The sequence below is a fragment of the Dreissena polymorpha genome, chromosome 13, assembly GCF_020536995.1.
Source record: "Dreissena polymorpha isolate Duluth1 chromosome 13, UMN_Dpol_1.0, whole genome shotgun sequence".
NCBI classification, from domain to species: Eukaryota; Metazoa; Mollusca; class Bivalvia; order Myida; family Dreissenidae; genus Dreissena; species Dreissena polymorpha.
Genome location: NC_068367.1, coordinates 40687472 through 40709849, shown reverse-complemented (window position 1 = coordinate 40709849; position 22378 = coordinate 40687472). Strand labels below are relative to the sequence as shown.

The window sequence follows — 22378 nt, the reverse complement described above, 5'->3', positions numbered from 1 at the left end:
TGGAGTTGTGTACGTTTGTTATGTATTAAAGACTATGTCACACAGTCTTTGTCATAAGACTATCTATTTGTAAAACGCCATCTCTAGGAAATGAGCAAGGATTTCACGAAGAAGCAGGCGTTTGATTGGAGGACCGAAGCGTGCATACGCCATCCATTTAATGTACCCTATATCAATCCAGATAAACGGACGATCGAAAAGAAGTGTCGAAATAACGAGGGAAAGTTCGCGGATATTTGTAAGCATATATTCAAATATGAGCAGAAAAAATCGTAAATTTAAAGATGATTTTTGCAACTAAAATGATAGGCATTATATTTTTAGCCGGATTCTACAACGAAAACTTGCGTTGTATAGATTGGCAAATAATCGATTGTTTAGATGCCGGTAGCATTTTGCATTACAGTTATGTTTTCTTCTCCTGTCAAAGACACATTTCGCCAATCGTAATAAACATTTACATAAATGTTCTTTGATTGGACCTGGTTCCGCTTCACAGCACAATATGACCGTCATAAGTCAACATTGAATTTTGTCTAAATACCAGTTTTTTTTTCTGACCATATGGTTTGATTAGAACAATATTATCACACAAATGTTGATTGGGTGGTCCTCTGCGAAAATAATTTACAAGTTCGCCCTGTTTCTTAAATTGCCGCTTGAGCCAAAATGAAATGTGCTTATTTTGTATATCTGCTTAAGTTCCTGGTCGCCTTAGCTGAAAATGGTAATAAATATCAGTTTGTGAGTATGTACCTGTTAGGAACTGTACACGTTCATATAGGCATCAGTTTGTGAGTATATACCTGTTAGGAACTGTACACGTTCATATCAGCATCAGTTTGTGATTATGTACCTGCGAGGAACTGTACACGTTTATATCAGCATCAGTTTGTGATTATGTACCTGCGAGGAACTGTACACGTTCATATAGGCATCAGTTTGTGAGTATATACCTGGTAGGAACTGTACACGTTTATATCAGCATCAGTTTGTGATTATGTACCTGCGAGGAACTGTACACGTTCATATCAGCATCAGTTTGTGATTATGTACCTGCGAGGAACTGTATACGTTCATATAGGCATCAGTTTGTGAGTATATACCTGTTAGGAACTGTACACGTTTATATCAGCATCAGTTTGTGATTATGTACCTGCGAGGAACTGTACACGTTCATATAGGCATCAGCTTGTGAGTATATACCTGTTAGGAACTGTACACGTTCATATCAGCATCAGTTTGTGATTATGTACCTGCGAGGAACTGTACACGTTCATATAGGCATCAGTTTGTGAGTATATACCTGTTAGGAACTGTACACGTTCATATCAGCATCAGTTTGTGATTATGTACCTGCGAGGAACTGTACACGTTCATACCAGCATCAGTTTGTGATTATGTACCTGCGAGGAACTGTACACGTTCATACCAGCATCAGTTTGTGAGTATGTACCTGTTAGGAACTGTACACGTTCATATCAGCATCAGTTTGTGATTATGTACCTGCGAGGAACTGTACACGTTCATACCAGCATCAGTTTGTGAGTATGTACCTGTTAGGAACTGTACACGTTCATACCAGCATCAGTGTGTGATGATGTACATGCGAGGAACTGTACACGAAACATCTAAGGGGAAAGAGACGCAAGTATATCATATTCCTTTATAAAATACGGTTTTTAGTCTGAACTTATCTGTTGACCTTTAAGTAACATATTGATTGCTTCCATGTGATGCGCAATAATTTATTTATTATTTACTTAATTGTATTTGTTGTCCTCAGTTAACTCGAGGTGTTGCTGTTTTACTCTTCCAAACAAATACTCTTCGACTTTAATGTAATTTATACTCTTCATTTTATAAGTCAACGGCGCTATTTTCAGACTCTTAAAACGAAAATCAAAAATTGAATAATATATGTTTTTGCCTATGCTTTCAACACAAAAATGTTACCACGATAAAACAGCGGAAGTCTACACTGTGCATTAGCAATGGTGATCCCTATCTCTTCCTTTTGAGTGAAAAGTTATCTCATATATATCAGACATCGGCCTGTTCCCTAATATTTATATTTTACATATACTATGTTCTGTAATAGTAACCAAATTTACGAATAAATTATAAATTTATTTCATAACGTGCCCTGAAATATGTTCTCGTCTTTGAGAGTTTTAACTTTTATTTTACTGTGAAAAGCACCCATGGTACTTTACCTATGATATTTCCCTGAAGGCTTTTACATAAGAATAAGTTTTGTATGTACACACATGCACATTGACATACATTATGGCAAATAATTGTATCAATTTAATATTTATTAAGCATCTTATGAATTACCAGGATCGTTTTAGCGCGTTTCTACTAAATATGTATGTTTAGTTATTGATGGTATTTCAATTTGGAACGTTTTTTATACTTATATTTTGTGCTTTTCTTTACACACGTATATTTAAAAAAAACTAATATGTTTAATTAATTGAAAAAGCGGTTGAAAGTTCAACACAAAATAAATTAATTAATTAATTAATTTGATGGATGGATTGATGGATTGATGGATGGATGGATAAATGGATGGATGCATAAATGAATGCATAGATGAATGAATGAATGGAGAACTAAATGAATGAATGAATGAATGAATGAATGAATGAATGAATGAATGAATGAATGAATGAATGAATGAATTAATGAATGAATGAATGAATGAATGAATGAATGAATGAATGAATGAATGAATAATTAATTAATTAATTAATTAATTAATTAATTAATTAATTAATTAATTAATTAATTAATTAATTAATTAATTAATGAACTAATTAATGAATGAATGAATGAATGAATGAATTAATTAATGAATGAATGAATGAATGAATGAATGAATGAATGAATGAATGAATGAATTAATTAATTAATTAATTAATTAATTAATTAATTAATGAATGAATGAATTAATGAATGAATGAATGAATGAATGAATGAATGAATGAATGAATGCCTGAATGAATGAATGAATGAATGAATTAATTCCTTCTTAATTAATTAATTAATTAATTAATTAATTAATTAATTAATTCCTTAATTATTTATTTATTATTATTTAATTAATTAATTAATTAATTAATTCCTGAATGAATTAATTAATTAATGAATGAATGAATGAATGAATGAATGAATTAATTAATTAATTAATTAATTAATTAATTAATTAATTAATTAATTAATTAATTAATTAATTAATTAATTAATTAATGAATTAATGAATTAATGAATTAATGAATTAATTAATTAATTAATTAATGAATGAATGAATGGATTGATTGATTGATTGATTGATTGATTGATTGATTGATTGAATGAATGAAAGAACGAACGAACGAACGAACGAACGAACGAACGAACGAACGAACGAACGAACGAACGAACGAACGAACGAACGAACGAACGAACGAACGAACGAACGAACGAACGAACGAACGAACGAACGAACGAACGAACGAACGAACGAACGAACGAACGAACGAACGAACGAACGAACGAACGAACGAACGAACGAACGAACGAACGAACGAACGAACGAACGAACGAATGAATGAATGAATGAACGAACAAAAGAACAAAGGAACGAACAAAAGAACAAAGGAACGAACAAAGGAACGAACTTACGAACTAACAAACAAACAAACAAACAAACAAAACAACCTTAAATATAAAAATAAACGAACTAACAAACACACGAACAAACAAACAAACCAAAACACGAACGAACGAACCAATAAACCAATCAACAAACGCACAAATGCACAAACGCAGAAAGGCATAAACGGACGGAATGACGGATGAATTAATGAATGAATATCTTAATAAATAAGTAGATAAACAAGTAAAAAAATATAGATAAATAAAATAAATAAATAATGAATAAATGAGTCAGTCTGGTTTGTTAGAATTGTGGTATTGAACACTTAAATATAATTTATCTACAAACAAATCCCTAGTGTTTTGAAAATTATGAATCTATTGTTCCTTTCACTGGTATGACAAATAAAGCATGCGGTAACAAGATTCACTTCAGTATGTATTATAATTTATCTTAAAACGTTCCAAATTCATCGAATAAAATATATATTTATTGCCAATATTTCAATTCAATACCTAAAAAATTGTTTTACTTTCATTATTTTTAATAAATAATCGAGAAGATCGTGATACCGTAGCTTAAACCGTTTTCTTCATTTATCTAACTGTTTATTTAAAGATATTTGAGCCAGGTTATCTATTTAAGAGGCTTACCCAAAACCAATCGGTATGATTGCAATATCAGAGCCTGTCCTAACAGCGTAACGCCGTTAAACTATTGCATACTGAACCGTATAACCCGAGTCGTTTCGGATGACAATAAAGTTTATTTCGTGGAATGTTATTTTGAGCGTACATGTATCTACCTGTATGCATTCTCAACGCGTGTGCAGAGCCTCTTAATATTACAAACAAATAAGCACAGTCGTCTAGGAAGTACATGTAAACCTAAATATTCTTCGTAGTTCAAAGAGGTTTTGAAAAGTTTATACATATCTTATACTGGATTATTATTCATATAAACATGCCATTCTTGTTTTAAGTTTTCAACACATCTACATTTAAACTTGCTAATAAAACCATTAACTTGCACAACGTTTTGATTTCCAATACATAACCAAATCCACATTTATTTAGGATTTGCTTGACATTTGAATCCCGATTTGAATAACTTTAATAACAATCGTTAAAAGCTTGTTTATTAACTATTTTCATTAAAATAATTTTGAACCAATCTATAGGAATTTTCACAAACCAAGCCCCGTGTTCACGAAACAGTTTTTGCAATCGAAAATCGATTTTGCTTGTCATTGAAAATCGATTTCCATTGTAGTTGATAGGCAAAAATGAAAATCGATATCAGTTAAAATCGATTTTCGATTGCAAAAGTGGTTTGTGAACACGAGGCCTGTGTATATACAATCGATATATATCTTAGTCACCATAAAAAGTGACATTACAGGTATTTATCTTAACCTGTAACACTCGTTTGCAAACCCCATTTTTCGGAAGCATAATTTAATATAGAGCATACAAAAGAGTCAAACAATTGACACAACATTTTTGGTTTTATGTCAAAATATTTCATTTAAACAATAATGTACGCATTGCCTTAATGGCTTTACCGACCACATGTTCCTGGTTTAATTAAAAATTTGCCGAATAATTCAACACCGTTTCTAAATAGGTAAAGTTATCAATCACTTCAATGACATTACCATTGAATGCCAAATTTTTATTTCATTTTAATCCACCCCTCTTCTAAAATGCCTTTTTTCGTCGTGTTAACATAAAGTCACCAAAGAATTGCGATATAAATATAAGTTCTCTTAATGTGATTGAATTTCAGCTGGTGACTTGCCTAAAATAGCCATGTCATCAGCAAATAATAATAAAATCAACACAATATTATTTGTATCCAAAACAGAGTTAATGTTATCTGGTAGCTTAAGTTCAAGGTCTTCAACAAATAAAGAAAAAAAATCAACAATATTGCCTGCCATTGCCTCTGTCCAACCGCATAACACGTGACTTAATAAATATTTGCATACATATCCTTCACTATTCTAAGCAATTTGCCTTGAATGCCAGATTTAAAAAATGTCATCCATAATACATTGCGGTATATACTATTCAAAAAAATGTAAAAAATGTAAAATATCGACGTATGTTACATATAAACGTTTATTTTTATTTAAATAATTTTACACAATACACAATGATACAAAAATAGCATCAACAGTTATTCTAAATCCGAATTGCGCATCCGAAATAATAGTGTTTTCGTTGCAAAAAGTTCCAATGCTCTTGTTAAAAATCGTAGTATAAAAGCATATAACTTAAGTGGTCCCTCTTTAGTTATCAACATCATTAACAGCACCGTTTTTGCAAAGGAATTATGATTCCTTATGTCCATTATGCGCGATATAAAAATACCGTTAAATAAGTCTCACAAAGATAAATTTCCGATGCTTTCAATTAATTGTTCATTCAAAATGCAATCACTACCAAGCGATTTATTTCGTTTTATACGTTTTATTGCATTGTTAACCTCTTCAATAGATAAAGGTATGTGGTGTTCAGGAAATGCAGAATTTTCTTATTTATTTACACATAAATCTTCTACTTCAGAATTACAAAAATCTGGCACACTTTTACTTATTACCTCACGTTCCTGATTTGCATTTTAATTGTACTCTAGTTTTTATGTACGTCTATGTTTTATCAATACGCGAATGCCAATGGCGGAACAGAAAACTGTTGAACTTTTTATATAACAATATCTCATTATTTACGACATTACGAGGTTTATACATTTATACACATTTCGTTTTTATAACATTACAAACAGAATATTAATATAACATTTTCTCACACATGAATAATTTCTTGCCTTCAAATGTTTAATTCATGTTGTTATGGCCTTTTATAATAAGTCAATGAAATTTATCTTCGCTTTCTGCCATTGTAGATTGAGGATAACAAGAACATGCGTTTTCTCATCGGAAATTGTTTTAAATTACTTTACAGCTAAGTTTTTTAATACATGAAATTATATCGCCATATACAACATCGATTCACATACTGGCAAATGATTTCAATTTTGTTGAGCAGGTTCATATGTTACTATATTAAATATTTCTATCCGCATTCTTTCAACAAGTGGTTTCAACCTCGGCATACAAATGGAGGCCAGTTGAAGAACCTCCATCTTGCATTGTCGGAACCAGAACACGTACAAGCACGGATCAGTCGAGGCGTTGATCAAATGAAACAAGTTTACAAAGAGTTTTGCTTGAATATGATTGTGTGTAACAAATCTGATCACAAAAACTATGACCACCAGCATTATTGACAGTGTAATTGATATCATATAAGACCAAACTAACGCAGTTGATCGCCCAGATCTTCGACTTCCTAACAGTTCTTGAACTCGGCCTGGTCCGCCGTTTATTATTCTCATTGTTTTAATTCTGAATATTATAAATATGTAAGCTGTGTATGAAAAACCAATCACAATAAACCAAATGGCGCCGGCTTGGTACATCAAGTGCGTAATACAAGAATCCGACCATTCGTAGGAAAGTGGGTCACAGAAATAACTGTTGATTGTAGAAATATACGAAACGAATATGATCCAAATGAAGAGAGATACATTTCTTGCCCTGCTGTATGTAATATAACGGATGTAGATCCTATTGTCGGCAAACAGAATAAGGCGGTCTAGACTCATAAGGGCCAATGTTATCAATTTGACCGGAATTAATATTCCAGTTGCCGCCTGAAATAAGCTTCTGAGTGTAGCATTGTATAAACTTTGTTCAATCATGAAACACAGCGATGTCAGCACGTGACAAAATATTAGAAAGCGCGAATGAAACCTGCACAGTCTCGGCGTGCGCTTTGCTCGGTGAACGGCGTAAAACGCTACCGTGTTAATAAAAAGCGGCACTGCGTTTGCTATTGCAAACGGATGATCACTTGGAAACCTGATGGCCGAAGAACTGACGTTCGTAAAAGTCAAGAAAGTTTCGGCTGTATTAACTGTTTCATTATGTTCAAGCATTGTTGGAACTTGTGTATGCGAGCATCTTTCGAAACACATTATAAACAGATCTCTGACGTTAGGCAAAATAGTCTTCTAGAAGATAATGATCCATTTCACGCATTTTGGAAACTGTAATTTTTGTTCCAGAGAATTAAAATAAGAACATTGTTTTAATTTCAATACCAGTCATCCATATTATTCCATACACTATCTGGTTTGAAGAGCGTGCACTAAACCACACATCTGTTTTTAATCTTTTAAATAGCAAACATGTTGTAGAAAACCTTCATTTAATATCTAAAGCTAGATCTAAGAAATAAAAAAGGGTTATTAAGCAACGTATTGCGAATTCGATTTGTTCATCGTCTGATATCGCGGTCTATTGTTTAGTCGCGCTGCTCAGATTTGTTTAGGCCTTAAATATACTTGTGAACAACAAGTCTTTATTATGTTTCACAGGTTACGTTATACAATGAACATAGATAATAATAGTTTGGTGACGTGGATGAAGAATGGTTATCGTGCAAGGCGGAGGAATTTATCGGCTGACCCGAAGGCAAACCTGATAAGACTCTCCGACGAGCCAGATAACTATTCTCCATCCACGTCACCAACCTCTAATTTTATTTATCATGTAATTTATGTCATTCCACCGAGTCCATCAAATTGTCTTTTTATTTTATGCCTTTGCCCCGTTCATTTACATTGTAAAATAGTTTAACCGGAGAATTTGCTGGTACATGTATAATGACGACATTTCGTCAAAAAATGACGTCATTTCACAGTGAAACAGAGCGACTGACGGATATTCGAGGTCACGTGGTCAACTAGCCTAATAACTTTTGGGTTATTAGGTTACCTGGTTATCAGGCTGATTTAATGGCATGTGACAGGATAAATAGAGAATAATAGGTTGGTGACGTGGATGGAGAACGGTTATCTGGCAAGGCGGAGGAATTTATCAGGTGAGCCGAAGGCGAACCCGATAAGATCCTTCGACGATCCAGATAATCATTCTCTATCCACTTCACCAACCTATTTTTCTATTTATCATGTCACATAAATTAAATACAGTTAAATCCTATGTCAACTGGCTATGTAAATGTATAACACGATGTGTACAGTGGTTACAACGATCATAGTGCTTAAGCGCTTGATAAACAGTAGGTTACAAATAGTACTATTTAACACAATGTTTTGCTTTTTTGAATGTTTTATTTACAACCTCTCGGTCAACAAAAAACAAATCCACACAAAACAAAACAACATATACATGTTAATTTATCAGGAAAAATTAACATCAGTACCATTGGTCCAGCAGTATTTCGATACCAGCCCTCGGAAGTTAAAACTCACGGAAAACATTTTGGTCGGACACCGTAGTGTCCAATAAAGCTTCAAAGCTTCATTTTCCGATCGTTTCAAACAACAGAAACACAAATATTACATAACTGTTCGTCATTTAAACGGTTATTTCCCGTTCAATAAACATTAATAAATTGATAACAATACATTTTATAGTCATTCGCACACAATCAAAAGTGTGTTTTCACTCCGATGTGTAAGTAAGCAACCAACAGGTTTAATTTGTGAAGGAAGTGTGGGAATCCTCTGACGTCAATCGATAAAGCAATGTGTTCGCATGCGTTCTTTTTATTGGTTGGGCGGAATTTCCCGAGGATCTCCGTAAAAAGGTGAGTGAGAAATTGATAGAAACCTACCAATCGTATTTTGTGTTTACAAAATCTCTGACGTCATCAACGGGTTTCCCAGTCACAAAATAGAATTTTTCTGTTTAGATTTTGTACTCGCGGATCGAAAGACGCGATAAAATGGTGTTTACCATACTTTTTCGATAACAATGTGTATTGTAACCGATTGAAAAATGTTTAATGTGCATACAGTAACTGTTTATCTACCGTTTATTGACTTGGTTATTGAGTTTTAGCTCTTTTAAGTGATCGACATGTCAGACCAAACACGATTTTGGAAATGGGTCAACTTTTGAGGGCTGGTATCGAAATAATGCTGGATCAATGGTACTGATGTTAATTTTTCCTGATAAATTATTGTATAAGCTTTCGTAAACAACCGGTGTGTAGTTGATTCGTTAAAAAAAATTCTAGTTACATGGTTTACAGTAAAGATGTTGCACTCCTTGTTTCTATTATAGCATATATATCTAAAAAATTACTATGGGCTTCATTCCTGTCGGTACGTCTACACAATTTTGTTGTGACATGAAAATAATGAATGACAATTTATAGGACAACAACATAAAAATGAAAAACCGTTATGGTAAATAAAGTTTAATTAAAGATACATTAAAACTGAATCCGTTTTCGAACCACTTAAGTTATCTAAAATAAAATCAGTCAACATTATTACTTTCTTCTACATTCATTTAAAGCATAGCGATTATGCTTCTTCCGACAAATAGTAAAGCTGCGTGGCGAAGTGGTAGCGCATTGTCTTTTGCCAACAGTAGATTCAGATTCGAATTCCTGGGCTGACAACACTTTTATTCAAGTTTTTCTCTCCATCCACGTCACCAACCTATTATTCTCTATATATCAAACTGAGAAGAAACAGTGCATCAGTGGAATGCTTTGTTAAATTAATTAAATTTCACAGGTTGGAATCAGGTCTTATAATCTTTTTTAAGATATCTTTTTCATTATTATCAAATGTATATTTTAATTACATTAATACTCCACTTTGCGTTATGTATTACTAAACTGCGCACATGATTGGTACTTCGTGTTGCGTTGCTAATCAGTATGTTACTATCACGATGGTTACTTCATTTAGCGCTGCTAATTACTATGTTTCGGTCAGGATGGGTATTTCACTTTGCGTTGCTTATTACTATGTTGCGATCAGGATGAGTACTTGGTATTGCGTTGCTAATTATTATGCTGCGATCAGGATGGGTACTTCGTATTGCGTTGCTAATTACTTTGATGCGATCAGGATGGGTACTTCGTATTGCGTTGCTAATTACTTTGATGCGATCAGGATGGGTACTTCGTATTGCGTTGTTAATTACTATGTTGTGATCAGGATTGGTACTTCATTTAGCGTAGCTAACTACTATGCTGCAATCAGGATGAGTACTTCGTTTTGCGTTGCTAATTACTATGCTGCGATCAGGATGGGTACTTCGTATTGCATTGCTAATTACTTTGATGCGATCAGGATGGGTACTTCGTATTGGGTTGCTAATTACTATGTTGCGATCAGGATTGGTATTTCATTTAGCGTAGCTAACTACTATGCTGCAATCAGGATGAGTACTTCGTATTGCTGTTGCTAATAACTAAGTTGCGAGCAGGATGAGTACTTCGTATTGCGTTCCTAATTACTATGTTGCGATCAGGATGGGTACTTCGTATTGCGTTGCTAATTACTATGTTGCGATCAGTACTTGGTACTTCATTTAGCGTTGCTAATTACTATGCTGCGATCAAGATCGGTACTTCGTATTGCGTTGCTTATTACTATGTTGCGATCAGTATTGGTACTTCATTTAGCGTTGCTAATTACTATGCTGCGATCAGGATGGGAACTCCATTTAGCGTTGCTTATTACTATGTTGCGATCAGGATGGGTACTGCGTATTGTGTTGCTAATTACTATGTTGCGATCAATATGGGTACATCGTATTGCGTTGCTTATTACTATGTGTCGGTCAGGATTGATACTTCATTTAGCGTTTCTAATTACTATGCTGCGATCAGGATGGGTACTTCGTATTGCGTTGCTTATTACTATGTTGCGATCAGGATTGGTACTTCATTTAGCGTAGCTTATTACTATGCTGCGATCAGGATGAGTACTTCGTATTGCGTTGATAATTACAATGTTGCGATCAAGATGGGTACTTCGTATCGCGTTGATTATAACTATGTTGCGATCAGGATTGGTACTTCATTTAGCGTAGCTAATTACTATGCTGCGATCAGGATGAGTACTTCGTATTGCGTTGATAATTACTATGCTGCGATCAAGATGGGAACTTCGTATTGCGTTGCTAATTACTATGCTGCGATCAAGATGGGTACTTCGTATTGCGTTGCTAATTACTATGTTGCGATCAGGATGGGAACTTCATTTAGCGTTGCTTATTGCTATGCTGCGATCAGTATAGGTATTTCGTATTACATTGCTAATCACTATGTTGCGATCAGGATTGGTACTTCATTTAGCATTGCTAAACTATGTTGCGATCAGGATGGGTACTTCGTTTTGCGTTGCTAATTACTATACTGCGATCAGTATGGGTACTTCGTTTTGTATTGCTACTTGCTATGTAGCGATCGGGATGTGTACTTCGTTTTGCGTTTCTAATTACTATGTTGCGATCAGGATGGGTACTTCGTTTTGCGTCGTTTTAATATGTTGATCTTACGATCGGATCCTCGTTTTGCGTAGTTTATGACAATGCTGCGTTCATGATTTGGACTTTATTTTGAATTGTTTATATCCGAACTTCTTTTCTTTTTTTAAACATTGAATTAAATTGCGAATAGGAAAATAGTTAATTTTACGCTATCCCTTCTAATGTCGCGCTAAGGATAGGAACTTCATTTTTCATCGTTAATAACTACGTTGCGATTTGGATTGGAGCTTGATGTTGCTGTGTTAATTACTATTTTGCGTTAAGGACATTCATTATATAAAAAGTTATATTTAATACATTATGACATCATGTGATATTCTATATTTAAACATGTTTTGTTTATTGTACATTCGGACATATATATATTGCATTCACATTAAGTATATTATGTATAATCCGGTACAGTGCCGATACCTTAATATATGATTGTGATTCAAACGTATAGTGTGTGCTCCTTCAAAAATATAATTATTGTTATATTTTGACATTATTGTTTTTTGTTATATTTTACTGATTACAGACTATATGCTGATACATAGTATGCATATACACTAAGCATACTCGGAATTCGTAATTGTGCCTTTGCTACTTAAGTAATATGTGGTTTTGAATCGCATTGTTTTATTTTATCCTCATCCAAATTACAATAACTGTTTTACTTTATTGATTATAAATACATTCATGTATTAAAAATGTTCCATATTTAGATAGATACACTGTTAACATGCGATATAAAACCTGTTTTGTTTAATTATCTGTAAAGTTCATCAATTAATATTCTATAACATTTCTGCTAAATCAACTTACTTTATTCATGTATGTTGTAGTATTATTTTGTTTAATACTAGAAACTGTAAAGTTTATGTGCACGGAGCGTATATTGACTAGAGTCCGTGTTATGTGTAATAATAGTATGCCCTGTTCTGTTAACGCAAGGTGCAATATGGGGAGTAACCGCTGTGATACGTTAAGTTTGGTATTTTTAACAGTAGTTTCCCTTTGAAATCATTAAACGATCATCCTTTTAACACACCTGTGTCAGGTTAACAGAATTATACATTGAACTGTTATTATCACGAGTACTGAAACAATGTGTTTACTTTAAACACTTAATTTATCGTAGTGTTAACCAATGGTATAACATCGTTTCATAGCTTTATTTTCCAAACGATTATAATAAGAGTGTTAAAAGCAGAGGAATATATGTTTGTTGCGGCCGATTAAGCAATATTATACAATTTTAAAATTTAACGGTTAATATAACACCAGCAGCCAATTGTATAAATCTGGATAACTCTTATCCAGCGGATAACTTTTGGTTATCTTATTTAAAAAAATGAAGATAACTAAAAGTTATCCACTGGATAAGAGTTATCCAGATTTATACAATTGGCTGCAGAAACCTAGGTTCGATCAGCGCAATGAAACGTTTAGATTACAAACAAAACACTTATTTGAATGCTACCTTCCGATTTCATCAAAGATTAAATGAACATATGTAATAGCCTTGTGACCGCCGCCATATTGTCAGTCACGTGACTGTCCGCCATTACACTGCTGCTAACTACTGCGAGTATGCGATTCAAAAAGCCAAAGACGTAGAGAATACCCGCTTCGCCGATGTCGGATAAATAAATTACTTAATGAATTATTTTCAGGCGATTATCACATTTTTGTTGTTAAAATGATTGTTTGAAGTTGAGATTGATTGTTTAAAATAAAATGTTTAAAATGCTTTCGTGTATTTGTTTTGTGTGTGTGTAATCAAGTGGTGATCATCGGCGAAAATTTGCCGGTTCATTCACTCATATTATGTCTTTGATTAGACTTTTTACTTTTAACTTGTTACAAATAATTCACGCATGTATTGTTGTGTTGATTTTAATAGCCGCAACATCAAGTAGATTATATTTTAATTAAAACATATTAAAGATTCTCGCGAAATTAATTACTGTAACCGCTAATTGTTTGTAATTGGTCTTAATTGGTAAAACTCTATATTCTAAAATCATAACATAGTATATTAAGTATGATATTTTTGATACGCCTTCCATTATTTTTCTTGTTCTTATTTAAGTCAGAGATAAACAAAATTGTTGTTTGGATTTAAATTAAATTTTGTGAGCTGGAAATATGTCACGTAAAAAACCGAACTTTTTATCATGAGAGAGTGATATTGATCTTGACGATCTTTTAGGTGATTATACGGAATATGAAGAGAATTTGAATATATCTAGGTGAATAGATTTTCATCTTGAAATCATGTTACAGCTATACAGCTAAAATACTAAAAACATCTATTTTATAGGTCTGTGCAGTAACGCAAAACATATGGATAACGACACTTGTTTAGTCAATTTATGGAAAAAAAACACCTTAATAATATTTCAAAAATATATTATTTAGTGCAAAACGAATTTATTAATACATTTATTTGCATCTTTAAAAAAACGCGGCATTAGCATCAAAGTTAAGATTACCTGAAGACTGAAAGGCCGACAATTTGACACAACAAAGAGCTCTATGCATAAGCCGTATTGTTGTGTTTTTTTTTTGCAAAAGCTTAAATAAATTACAATTGTAATACATCTAATTATAAAAATATAATTATCAATGGCATGAGTTCGCTAGTGTGATAAACACGTGAGTGATAGAAAGTGTAAGGTGTGCATTGAAAATAAACGTACTACAAAGCCCTATTAAAAGCGAAGTGCATGACGGTATTTACATGTAATTTTAATTTGATGGGTTTTGTACAAAGAATGACGCTATTGAGGAATATTAACATACAACTAAAAAACACAACTTCACATTATGCCAATTGAGCGGTGAACTCATGTGTATTAAAAGCTCGTTACTAGTGAGTATGAGTGACAAATATCTAACATTTTAACACACATATATTTATATACATATTGTTTTTTTAAACATTGCTTTTCCTCTGTTGGTGTCAAATGTAATTTCTTGTTGTTATGATGTCGTTCGTGCATGCCGTAACATTAAATCTTCATACGGAATGACATAGTTTTAATTAACCGATACCCTCTAAATACGTTAAATATTTTTACGTGAATTTTATAATTATTAAATACTTTATTTTTTTATTAATTAAACGGGCTAGTATCTTTACGGTGTACAATTTCTGATATTCTATATCGGACATAACTTTTAATTTGTACAATATGTAACATATCTAATGTACGCAACTGTTAAGTATGTCGGGGGTAAATTATCCAACCAGATGACTGCTAAATACTACCAGAAAGAGGAGACATGGTGGCATCATCAATTGTGTTTAATGACCAGACTGTCATCTGCCACCCAGTGTGGTTTATTACACCATGTTGTTAGTTAAGTCTGGACAATATCTGATCAAAACGAGATAATCGGATTATGCAGAACAAAGGGGCAATTAAACACTGGAATGCAAAGGCTTACACGATTTTAAGATTGATGCAAATAATCAAATGAAAAATATTGCATTTAATTTAATTAAATGCTTTTTTAGTGTGTCAATGTGTTAGTTTTCCTAGAAAAATACATAAAAATGCATGTTTTTCAAAACATTTTTCTGTCATAACAATTACGTAACATCTCCCCTGGCAGAAAAACTTTATTTCATACAACCAAGGTGATGTCATGACGGCCTTAGAATTAAGAAAGAAATTCATCCGTTGAATAATCGGTGCTCTCTTATATATGTTACCGGTTGTTAGGGGGCAGTCTACAGTTTTTCTTGAAAATCCCCAGGCCGACAACCACTGGTCTGCAAAACACCCTCAAAACAAGGCCTTCAGTCACAACCTGAAAATAGATTCAGACAATTTTCAGTGCAGCTCATCAACAGCTTGCAAATAAAGCACAAAACAATACAGAAAATGCACTTTAAACTGATATCTGGGGTAGAATAGACCTTTTCGGAGGTCTCGGAACTTGACCGTAAAAACCCATTTTCAGATAAACCCGGCAATCACTTTTATCTTTCCGGGTAACAATACGCACACAGTGGACAACTTGCTTTGCACCATCACAGCAAATGCTTTCAAACTGAGCCAAACAAAATGGGTCATTACCGTTTACTTTTTTTGCACTTTAACTTATTTAAACCCACCGTTGAAATCTGTCAAATGCCGCCTGCTTCAAGCAGGAAGTACATGTGTTTACTTCTCACTCAGCGTGTTGTTGTTGTTGACTAAATTCCAGGTCACTTAGTTTCGAATTACTGAAAACAAGTGAAATTGCTAGAATATTGACCATTTATACTTACGTTTAAGCTCCTGGAGTCAAAAAAACAATTTTGTTAAGGTCATATACCTGAAGTTCAGGAAATTGACAGGGGCCAATGCGCAAATATGGCTACAAAACTGTAGACTGCCTCCTTTAGCAGCAGTGTAATGGCGGACGCGGAGAGTATTCAGGGGAGATAATTGGGTAATGACTAAATTCTGGAACGGTCTATAGTACACTGCAACAAAGGACACAGTGTTGATAACGTCGAAATACTTCTAGAGCAAACTTACATTGATAGCATATAATTAGAATGAACAACAAAAACAACGAATAAAAGTCCTGTTTTGGATAGTTTGTGTGAATATTTATGATCTTCTGTGAAAGAAAAAAAGGTAATTTGAAATTGGAACATGTAAGCGTATTAAGTTAAATACTCATATCACGCATATCTTGAAAAACATTTGTAAGTGTAGAATCCAGATAGAAAATATTCGGATACGGAGGTATACAGATTAAAGTTTAACGTAAAATAATCAGACATAGGTGTAAACATGGGTATATTATATTGCTTTACAGCATATGAAATAGAATTTTAAGGTATATTATCTAAATATCACAATAGGTGATTGTTTTAATTACAACTCAACCCCAAAAAATAGTATAAATAGTTCCTATGTTTATGTTTTATTGCAAAGATGGATCCGGTGTTGAAATGATAGAAAAATTCTGATTGCTGATAGCCCGCAAGCTAGGTTAATCAAAGTAGAACACGATGAACTGATTATGTTTTCCATGGTCATTGCAGATTAAGGTCTTGAAATGATTAGGAACATTGGAAGGATGCAAGAAGTTTCTTGTCTAATATTTGTAATAATTAATTTATTTCTGATTACATCATTGACGAGATATTAAGTACATTGTGTTATGTGTGTGTATGAAAAGTCCTTAGCTGTTTTACTTAACACTTTCCTTATAATTAAGTCATGTATTTTGCACATCTGCTTTTTATTAAGTAACCTTTTGAACTTCACATCTAAAGATTCTTAGTCAGTAAGTGCTAATTGATATATGCTAATTGATATAAGGCAATTGGGAGCAAGAAATAAAAGGTAATGTATGATTGGTTAGTGAGTATGGAGTGGAGGTAAGGCTTATGATTAGAGATGAACGGTTGGTAAAAGTTTTACAGTCTGGAATTAACGGTAGAGATTGGAGTCAGTGAGAGGAAGTGGTTTATGGAAAGTTATTGGTTTCATTACTGGGTTTTATGTTTAAAGTTAAATTATCACCAAATAGTAATAGTACTCTATTTTTCTTTGATATTTTATATAAATAGACAGAGAAACTTCTTATTACAATAAGTAATTAATCTTTATTTGAATTTAGTTGCATGCAGAGTATTCTATCTTTTGCAAGATGGAACCTCTATTCCGTAAGAAGATCGATGGGCAACTGGTGATGACTGACACGCTAGAAGCCAGGACTATAAAGGCAAAAGATGTACAGTGGATGCCAGCACGGAAAGCAGTCATTGTAAAAGACGAGGCAGTGGAGCTGTGCAAGCAGAGTGGGGGAGATTTTAAAAACCAGAAGCACGTAATGGGATGTTTCAAAATTGAATTTGGCCAGTTTAGGTGATCCACAGTTCCATTTATTTATATTACCTTATCTCTGTTCAGTAGTTTACTTTCGTAACTGATCAGATTCTTTTAAACCTGTTAGACAGTCATACAAAACAGACAAAAACTGACAATGCCTGACAAATATCTGGCAGGACTGATATCTTTGCACTGGTTACTTTAATCAAAGTACTGACAGTACTGGTGTGACGATGCTTTTGAAGAGGATTGATATAAAAGCATCTATTTAAAAGTATTTACGTCACCACAATTGTGTATGTGGGTACGAACATTTTGGGTAGGAAAAAAAGGGTACGAAAATTTTGGGTACAAAAATTATGCCAAAAAATAATTAAGTACGTAAAAAGATTTGGTTACGAAAAAAAATTGGGTAGGAAACAAATTGGGTACGAAACAAAACTTGGTTACGAGCACAAATTTTGGTACGAAAAAAAAATTGGGTACAAAAAAAATGGGTACGAAAAATGTAGGGTACGAAAAAAAAAATGCGGGTACGGGGAAGTAGTACCCGTGGGGAACTTGATCCTTTCAGCGAAACTGGGAGGCGGGTTACATTCTCGATCCAATATAACAAGAAATATCTTTTAAAAAAGGTATTCAACGTTTATTTTCTGTACCACTTGTCTTAAAAATCTGTTACAGTAAAACGTTTGTGGGTTATAACATTACGTCTCAGCATATAAATTCAAAACTTGACATGCTCTTTAATTACACCATGCTCTTTAATTTCACATGTATATCATACCAAACTTTATATTTCGTTGTTTCCTTTCCTAAGTTAATGATGCTATGTGTACGGACGTCATTTCACAATCCCATGTGCATGAACATATACTTTTTCTCTTTTGATTATTGTTCTTTTTCTCTAATTCAATAAGCTAAGACATGTTTGTTCGCTGAGTACGGCAATAATTTCATGATGATTCCCGATCGAAAGTGGGTATGAGCACATAGTCGTAAGAGCACTTGAATACGTGAGTTCGCCCATGAACACATGGTAAGGTTAACTAAATCTCCGCGATATGACCTAATATGTTTTTAAAACAGCAAACAATATCCAACAAACGAATGAATTGTCAAACATAGTATGTGAACTGATGTGGCTCTGTAATTTATGTTTGAAAAGTTTATTAAATATGCAAAATGAGAAAGCATGCAGAAGAGCGAGTATCACAGATATGATACGGCTATTATGCTGTTTATATACCATAGTCGCTAGAACGTTTACAATGGCAGGTTCGAAATAATTCTTTTCTTTACACTCATGATCGCGTTGAAAGTTAATTATACACGTTTTGATTCGCAGTTTATATACTGAATCACGACACATGTCAAATACAATACAGAAAATGCATAGTTGTTTCATTGATCTATAAACATATAATGGATTGAATATAACTGATTTAAAATTAACGTTTTCAAAGTATTATTAAATCTTTTCCCAGAATACGCTATCCTATTTATAGCTGTGCTTCCTATACCTTTATCTATGATAATCAGCGAGGTATGCCGATTAGAAAAATCGAGCTATCTCAATCGGACTGGCTCGGTCTTTTACATAGGTTGCCCTTGTGAAGAATTTTTTCATGATATGATAACTAAGACGATGCTTCGCAGCATCGTCAAAAAGAAGTGAATATTCTTTTTTGTGTACACAATTTGTAAAGTGGAAAAATAAAATGTTAGCGAAAACATAACTTTGCAACTTTGCAGAGGTAAGACCTTCAAGTGGCTCCTGGAAAATTCACCTGGTTATGCTGGGTTTATTGTGGCTGACACCGAAAAAGACGAGCCCTCACACAATAAGGTGTATGCGAACAAGATGGCTCTTAAGAAGTATATGGAGCTGTTTGAAGAGGGCGTCCAAATGATCAATTCAAAAAGACAGTCAAAGCCAAAAGGTACATTTTTGTATAGCTACACACTATGCAACATATATTTTGCTTATGTAAAAACATGAAAAATAATTACTGGTAAACTCATCATTTTGGTGTGAAGACAAAATTGTTTTGTACCTTGCATATTTGTGTGTAAAGGTTCATGCTGGCTTACTTTGCAAGACCGTTTTGTTATAAACCAGGAGAACAATGTCACATAGTTTTATCCATTGAAAGAGTATCCATTTAAATGTTTGATGACAGTCCAATTTTAGCTAAAATTGATACACCAGTTATTAATAATATTTTGTATTCCAACATGGTTCAATTTCATATATAGAAAAGGTGTCCCCTACATCAGCTGCTTACAAGGAGATGACCGATGAGGAACTGCTGAAAGAGGCACAACAAATTGAAACTGAGAAAGGTATGTTTTTGAACATTTCATTTAATTGCTACTGAAATGAAATTAGAAATTACACATATAGCTGTAACAAACAAGATGAGCGCGAGAAATTGAACATGTGACATATTTATTTAAATAGCAAGATGAAAATCTCATATCTGAACACTTTTTGAACAAAAAAGAAATTTACTTGTGTATTGATGTAGATTTTCTCATCAGTATATGTTAATCTATTTTTTTTTACTTCAAACTTATGTTGCAGTAGCTAATATATTTAAAGTAAGTGTTTAAGTGTTTCTCCCACATTATTCTTCATTAATATTAAAACACAGCAACCAGAAACACTTTTTATATAAAAGAAATTAAAATAAACGTGTACACAATTAAGCAACAAGTTCAAAATAAATGTGCGTTTCTATGTGGGGAAACAGTTATATTAAAAGAATGGCTAAGGTAAGTATCTTTTGTTATGGTGAGTGCTTATATCGCAAAAGTGTAAGTATTTGGTGTGTGGCTTTTCTTAACTTTTTACATATTCACACTTTTGTTACATTGTACTATTCACTAATGTACTATATCTTTAGCGGTTAGTGGCGTACAATTTAGAGTACAGCAACCCTTAATACTAATTATTTTCACCTGTCCTTTCTTTCTGCTTCAACATTGTTTTTTTCTCAAACCAAGTGCATTCCATGCTTTAAATGTTTTACTTCTTACATGTTATATGGATTCTTAACATCTTTTGCTTTGTATCTGCTGAGTTAGAATTTTTCTTTTATTACTAGTACATTTATTTAATAAATCGGTGTAGTGTACAAGGCTGTCACTTGACATCAAATACTGGAAACATGTTAGAACAAACATAATTTTTAACAATGTTTTAACAAAAAGTTGTAAACTGAATATGACAAAACATTAGCATCCAATGGTATAGTATGTTTTAAGTGTGTGCACATCCATTAAAGAGAGTATAAAGTCAACTGAGTGCCTTCGTAAGCTTTAGTCAGGTTTTTTGTTTTGTTTGATGTGTAGATATTAAGTAGTCTATGTTGTTGTAACAGTAAATAATTTATTTCTTACATATTAAGATGATGTGATTTCACTTAACAATCATGTTTTAAGTTCTTTTTAAAGTAATGATAATAGGTTAACAAAATAACTATAAAACATTGTAACAACTAATGCTGCAATTGATTGTAATGTCTGTTAAGTCCTCTACTCTCTACTGGAAACACCAGACGTTATCAAAACCCAGACCATTAAAAAATAGCAAAGCTGGTCAGGAGCTTCCATACAGAGCAGGACGAAACATCAAAGGATCGTACAATTATACGGGAAAGAAAGATTTCCTCTTTGCCGAACACTTGACAAGAACACTTGATCAGTACTGATGAGATTATTAGTTCGTGAAATCGGCATTCATGTCACCGCATATGAGAATGTACCTTCGTTGGAAAACCGGTTTACTAATTATTGCAAACAATAAATTTATTCAATTTAATCTTCAATTTTGTAATTGACAGGCGGCAAATATACTGCAAAAGGAAAGATTGGTTATGTTTTTTTCCAGTACATAACTCAGCATATATATTTTAAGTTCAGTTCAGTTGATGGTTTTGCTGGAGAAAGACAACGTCTTTAAAAATAATATTGCGACTCACCGTTTGTCGCATCTAGAAAGTGGCGTCACTTCCGTTTCGCAGAGGGAATGAGCCGTGTAGTTTGCATATATTGTTTCAAAGAAGCGTTGTGATTTTTTCATCAGCTTGTGTTCAGTCATGATTTCAATATCTACCATGTGTTTATCAAGAAGGTGCCCGAGACTACCTGCCGACGACATGATGCCGCGAACGTTCCATTTGTGAACATTGCACGAATGATTTGTCGATTGTATTTAAGTCATTGTATGGGTATCGGTAGGGCAGTTAAATGTGTGCATCATATGCACTATTCTGCATTTCAGTTTCCGTATGGAGCAAAGCGTCCCATTTATTTTGTGAGTACCAACGTCTACAATATATGTTTGTGGACCAGAAGTCTCTATTCTCTATACGATGCTGATCGTTCTGATTGAATGATATTCAAGCAGCTAGACCTATTTAAGGTCGGCATAGTTAGAGTTTTATGATATGCCACCAATATAGAAACGGCGTGTGCAGCTTGGGCGAACACGTTGGATATTGGTGTTTCCAG

General features: G+C 33.3%; 1 protein-coding gene across 1 annotated transcript; it reads left to right on the top strand.

Annotated features, from left to right (window-relative positions):
- Window positions 1-16503: 16503 nt before the first annotated feature.
- LOC127854610 (uncharacterized) lies at window positions 16504-21228 on the top strand. Its single transcript, XM_052389673.1, has 5 exons — window positions 16504-16654; window positions 17679-17896; window positions 19616-19803; window positions 20120-20206; window positions 21218-21228. The coding sequence occupies exons 2-5, from the start codon at window positions 17679-17681 to the stop codon at window positions 21226-21228; spliced, it is 504 nt and encodes a 167-aa protein (XP_052245633.1). The 5' UTR covers window positions 16504-16654.
- Window positions 21229-22378: the final 1150 nt, after the last annotated feature.